Source organism: Pinus tabuliformis, chromosome 7, assembly GCF_031772625.1.
Source record: "Pinus tabuliformis cultivar Carrire ecotype Pingquan chromosome 7, CPIR1, whole genome shotgun sequence".
Taxonomy (NCBI): domain Eukaryota; kingdom Viridiplantae; phylum Streptophyta; class Pinopsida; order Pinales; family Pinaceae; genus Pinus; species Pinus tabuliformis.
The window spans coordinates 1,620,963,325-1,620,969,892 of record NC_142293.1 but is presented as its reverse complement, the minus strand read 5'-3'; the positions used below and the strand labels follow the sequence as shown (position 1 = coordinate 1,620,969,892).

The window sequence follows — 6,568 nt, the reverse complement described above, 5'->3', positions numbered from 1 at the left end:
TCCTACAAGTGTTATAATTAAACATGAACATAACCTTCAAGTTGGGTAAAGGAATTTGATTTAATTCCTTCCAAAAACTATTTACGGTATTACTGAGATATTCACTTGTCTTGTGGAACTCAATCAGTGGGGTGGTATTCATGACGAGTAATTTAGAAATATAAGAAATTTTTGTTTTTCTTCTATCATGAATTCATTCAATTCAATTGGTTAATTATGTAAAGGTATTTACTGTGGGTGGTTTTGATGAGAAGTTGAGTCGGGATATATAGAGAAAATGATACCAAATAAATAGTGATTGGATTTTTTTTTCATAATTTAACTTTAATATTTTGATATAGAATAAAGTTTTTTTGATAGAGAACAAAGAGAAACAAAGTTTGAATGACTTACACTTGCATTATTGAATGATTTATGGTGGTGCAATTTATAGTGGCATAGCATCAATGTGCTTACTTAGTAATAAGAGTGTTTCCATTTTCTCTAGTATGTCTTTGCTCCTCCAACTAAATAGTCTAATTGGTTACATTTTTGGGAAGAGACTGTGAAAAAAAAAATTCGACATCAAGCATTGTAACACATTTTGATAGTGAATATTTCACTAATGTAGGCACTAGTGTGACAATCATACATCCTTTAAACTTAAGCAATACAAAATATTAAAATAATTCAAAGTGTCTAATACTCAAATAATTCATATGAAAATAATTCAAAGCAACTAATATTCAAATAATTGAAAGAAATTAATACTTAGTCAACTAAATAATCCATTTCCATACACACACTCCCATGACTTAAGTTAATGTAAAGTGCTTCAAGAGAATATGCGCTTAGAACAGAAGACATTGATTTTCCTACTTAATCTATAAAACACTAAAAAAAAATTAAATAATTTTAAATACAAATTTTCCTAAAATTTTGATTAAACAATTTATAAAAATTAAAATAAAAAAATAAATCAACTAAATTCCATATAAAGTAAAACTAATAAAATAAAATATTAGAAGTAACAATTCATTCAGAACCTTTATACACATTGTTATTATGAAACTTAAATTCCAAAATTATATTAAAATTTAAGAAATTACCATTTCTCTAATCACAAATCTAAAAGTAATTATCTAAAATTTTAAACATGGTTAGAATTACATCATGATCTAAATACATATTTAGCATACCCTAAAATGGTGTATGAGAGAAATAATACATTGAATTCCCTACCCAATCTAAAAAAACATTAAAATAAATACTAGTACATTGATTTTCTTCTCTAATATTAAAAACATAAAATTTAAAAATTAAATAATTTTAAATACAAAATTTCTTAAAATTTTGGTTAAATATTAGTTAAAATAAAAAAAATAAAACTTGATCTTAAATTTTTATGATCTATAGTGATTTTGATAATATCTTTTAGATTAATCACATCATAAGTTGTTGACCACCCTTTAATATGCTCCATCTTCAAAATAACTAAATAAAATAAAATAAAATATTAAAAATAACAATTCATTAAAAACCTTCATATTTACTATTATTATAAAATTTAAATTCCATAATTCTACTATTTCTCTAACAAATTTCACACTAATTACATATTACACCATAATCTAAATTCATATTTAACATAATCTAAATTCATATTTAACATACCCTAAAACCATTTAGTAAGGCAATAAGACATTGATTTTCCAACCTAAAAAACATAAAAATATAAAAATTAAATAATTTTAAATACAATTTTTCCTAAAAATTGGATTAAACAATAGCTAAAGTAAAAAAATAAATCAAATAAGTTCAATCTAAATTAATAAAATTAAATATTAAAAATAACAATTTATTAAAAACCTTCATACTCATTATTATTATGAAATTTAAATTTCAAACTTCTATTAATATTAAAATTAAAATTAAAATTAAAATTAAAGAAATATGTATTTCTCTAATCACAAATCTCACAGTGATTACATAAAATTTTAAACATGATTAGAATTACACCATGATCTAAATTTATATTTAACAAACCCTAAAAATAATTCCTGCCTAATCTAAAAAACGGTTAAATAATTTTAAATACAATTATTTCTAAAACTTTGGTGGAACAATTCATTAAAAAGAAAAAGAAATTAAAATAAAAAAATAAATCAAACAAATTCAATCTAAATTAAAATTAATAAACCTAAATATAAAAAATAACAAATTAAAATTAATAAACCTAAATATAAAAAATAACAATTTATTCAAAACTAATTAAGGTAAAAAAAATAAAACAACTAAATTCAATCTAAATTAAAAATAATAATTTAAATATAAAAAATAACAAGACTCATTGTTATTATCAAATTTAAATTCAAAAATTCTATTAAAATTAAAGAAATGAATATTTCTCTAATTATAAATATCACAATAATTATATAAAATTTTAAACATGATTAGAATTACATCGTAATCTAAATTCATATTTAACATACCTTAAAATATTGTACCAAAGTAATAAGGTATTAATTTTCCTACTTAATCTAAAAAAATATAAAAATTAAAAATTAAATAAATTTAAATATAAAATTTCCTAAAATTTTAGTTAAAAAATTCATTAAAAAAAATAAAAATAAAAATAAAAAATCAATTAAATTCAATCTAAATAAAAATTAATAAAATAAAATAAATTCATTAAAAAAAATAAAAAATCAATTAAATTCAATCTAAATAAAAATTAATAAAATAAAATATTGAAAATGACAATTCATTAAAAACCTTCATACTCATTGCTATTATGAAATTTAAATTCCAAAATTCTATTAAAATTAAATAAATGACTATTTCTCTCATTATATTAAAATTAAATAAATGACTATTTCTCTCATCACAAATCTCATAAAATAAATGACTATTTCTCTCATCACAAATCTCATAGTAATTACATAAAATTTTAAATATGGTTAGAAATGACATTATAATCTAAATTCATCTATTAACAAACCCTAAAACAATGTAGGAAAGTAATAAGACATGGATTTTCCTATCTAATCTTAAAAATACATTAAAAAAATTAAATAATTTTAAATATAAATTTTCTTAAAACATTAATTAAACCATTAAAAAACTCAACTAAATTCAAATTAAAAAATTACATATTGAAAATAAAAATTCAGTGAAAACCCTTTTACTCATGATTAATTTGAAATTTAAATTCCAAAAATCTACTAAAATTAAAGAAATAACTATTTTTGATCAAGTTCCACGAGCAAAATTGGTTGATAGTGAGCCTAGTCACTAGTCAAACAAAGATCACACAAAACTTAATCACATATCTCAATAATTACATAAAATTTTAAACATGATTACAATTACACCATGATCTAAATTCATATATTAACAGACATTAAAACCATGTGAAAGCAATAAGATATTGATTTTCCTACCTAATCTAAAAAACATAAAATAATAAAAATTAAATAATTTTAAATATAATTTCTCCTAAAACTTTAGTTAAACAATTTTTAAAAATAATATTAAAAAAAAATCAACCAAATTCAATCTAAATCTAAATTCAAATTAATAATTTGAATATTAAAAATAACAATTTTCATAGTTGAAATTTAAATTTCATGAAATTTGAATTTCAAAATTATATTAAAAATAAAGAAATAACTATTTCTCTAATCACAAATGTTACAATCAATACATAAAATTTTAAACATGATTAGAATTATATTATGATCTAAATTTATATTTAAACATTATTAGATCTAAATTCATAACATAATTGTATTATGATCTAAATTTATAACATAAGAGTAGACTAATGAGGTTACAATTTTGCTCAGAAAATAGTAAAAATTTTGAGAAAATTTTAAAACTTTTGAGAAATATGTGTTGCAGTGATAACAATTTTAGATAACAGAAATTTTTGGTAGCACTCAATCTATTTCCAACACTATTAAAAAACAATTTTTTTTTTAACCAAATTTCAATCAAAAATAACTTTCCAAATAAAATTATAAACCAGGCCTTTAACATACCCTAAAAAGATGTACTAAATTTTAAGCATAATCGGAATTACACCATAATCTAAATTCATATTTAACCTCCTCCTACGATGTGGTAGTTTGCTAAATTATGACATAACCTTAGAAGGATCATTACATAAGTAACATTAAAATCTAATTTCTTCGCTAAAATTTTAGAACAATATCGAACGGCTCCCAAACGTTTAACTGTCCATTTTGAATTTGAGCTCGGCCGAATCCGAATCCGAATCGACATGGTAGGATGTATCATGGAAAATAAACAATGAAAGGATGCTTAACCGACAATGGTGTGTATTAAGCAGATGACACATGGCAGCCCGTGTCACCTCGTCAAATAACAGTAGACTACACTCGTGTCTGCACAGTATTGCTTTGGCCTGAGCCTTCGCCATGGCAGCACCGAACGTGTATATCCATTAACAGGAGCCACCACGACGTAGCGGATATCATTCTTGGTGACTATATATAAAATCAAGAAGTCGTGAGGGCGGTGAGAGTAGTTGAAACGATTACAAGCTGAGTGTCTGTAACTTGTTATACCTAAGGCTGTAGTCGCTGGGGTGTGAAGAGAGGATCATCATGAGTCAGGGGCAGGCGAGAAGGGATGAAGCGCAAGATCAATTGCCGGAGCCCATAACATATGGAGACATATTCGACGTCAGCGGGAGTCTGGCGGCGCAGGCCATCACTCCGCAGGACGCAGCTCTCATGCAAAGCGCCGAGACGAGGGCGCTCGGCAAAACACTGAAGGTAGGCGCCGCCGCAGTCATGCAGGCGGCGGCCGAGATGAACGAGAGCGCCGGCCTATTGAACAGCCGGGCAGAAGACAGCGTTGTGGGTGAGCAGGGTGTCACTGTCGCCGAAGCTCAGCTGCCCGGTGTGAACGTCACCACGGAATACGTAGCCGGGCAGGCCATTCGCTCCGCCATCCGCCCGGCGCCCGCAGATTATCCCACGGATGCTACCGCGGACGTCACCATCGGAGAGGTACCTGGCACGTGCTAGAGTGGTGTTGGACTTATTTTAATTTGAGCGTCTCTTTATTGAATTTCATTGGCAACGTATGGTTAATTTTTCGTTGACAGGCATTGGAGGCGGCTGCCATGAGAGCAGGTGATAAGCCTGTGGAACTAAGCGATGCAGTTGCAGTCCAGGCAGCCGAGCGGCAAGCCACTGGGACTGGCGAGATCTCTAAAGGCGGCGTGGCCTCGGCGGCGCAGGCGGCGGCAGATGTTAATGCACGCTTGCCGTACTCGATGAAAACGACCTTGGGAGACGTTCTTTCTGTAACTATCACCATACACTCTGCTTTACTATGATGTAGACTTGCAACGAATCTACAGTCTTTTACACTAATAATCGACACTCTGCTTTAATATGATGTAGACTTACAATTGATCTACACTCTTCTAATATATTATTGGGATTATTTTTTGAGTTTTTATTTTTCTCTTAATGGTGCAGACTGCTACCGAAGACCTGCCTGTGGACAAGGCTGTTACAGCGGAGGACGCGAGGAGGATCAAAGAACTGGAAGCGAGTCACACCGAGACTGGGGAAGCTTATCCCGGTGGCGTCGGTGATGCCATGGAGGCTGCCGCGAGGGTCAATGAACAGGGTGGCATGGGGTTTCGGGCATGACCTGCATATCTGGATTTGTGAGATTTTCTTACGGCTTTGTGTAAATTTTCTTGGTGTGTAATGGCCTTTGGAGTGTGTAAGTAGTACGAATGGTAATCTTTAATCGAATAACTAATGATAGGTGCCGTTTATGACTATTGGAATAACTCACGATAGGCGCCATTTTGAACCGTGTAATTGCTCCTCGGTAATAAGGTTTATGTTTTTCATACCTGCCTGTATTGTTTTCGTGTTTTTGGGAAGCTTTCTTGATATTTTTTTTAATAAAATTCATCGAGAATTTTCAAAAGTTAAAATGGCTGTATTTTGAATTCTATTTTGATGGTAGAGAAATATTAAAAATCATATATGTGTGTATGGTTTAGTTTTTAAAATAATAAAATGTTTTAATAACCATATTAATATTTTTCTTATTTATTTAATATTAAAATATTTCAATAATACTATTCATATTTTTTTAGTGATATGTAATTAATATTTATATTTATATTAATATTAAAATATTTCAAAAACAATATTAATGTAATATATTAAAATAAAATATAAAAAAATTTTCGCGATAGGCAAATAATATTAATATATTTTTTGTGGTATGCTTTAATTTTAAAATAATATTAATAATATTCATATGATATTTAATTAATATTAAAATATTTCAGAAAATAATATTAATATAACATATTAAAATAAAATATACTAAAATAAAATATTAAAAGTTTTCGCGATATGCAAATATTATTTGCATTATATCTATATTTTTTGTGATATGCTTTAATTTTGTGGTATGCCTTAATTTTTAAAATAATATTAATATTTTTTTGTATTGTTTTAATTTTTAAAATAATGAAATATTTCAATAATACTTTTAGTAAAATTGAATATCCTTTGTTATTATT

At 27.1% G+C, this 6,568-nt stretch overlaps 1 protein-coding gene across 1 annotated transcript; it reads left to right on the top strand.

Moving 5' to 3' along the window:
• The first annotated feature begins 4,511 nt into the window (after positions 1-4,511).
• On the top strand, positions 4,512-5,883 carry LOC149254436 (late embryogenesis abundant protein D-34-like). The gene is made up of 3 exons (XM_089457034.1): positions 4,512-5,018; positions 5,117-5,317; positions 5,496-5,883. Exons 1-3 carry the CDS (start codon positions 4,611-4,613, stop codon positions 5,670-5,672), a joined length of 786 nt encoding a protein of 261 aa, XP_089313160.1. The 5' UTR covers positions 4,512-4,610; the 3' UTR covers positions 5,673-5,883.
• Positions 5,884-6,568: the final 685 nt, after the last annotated feature.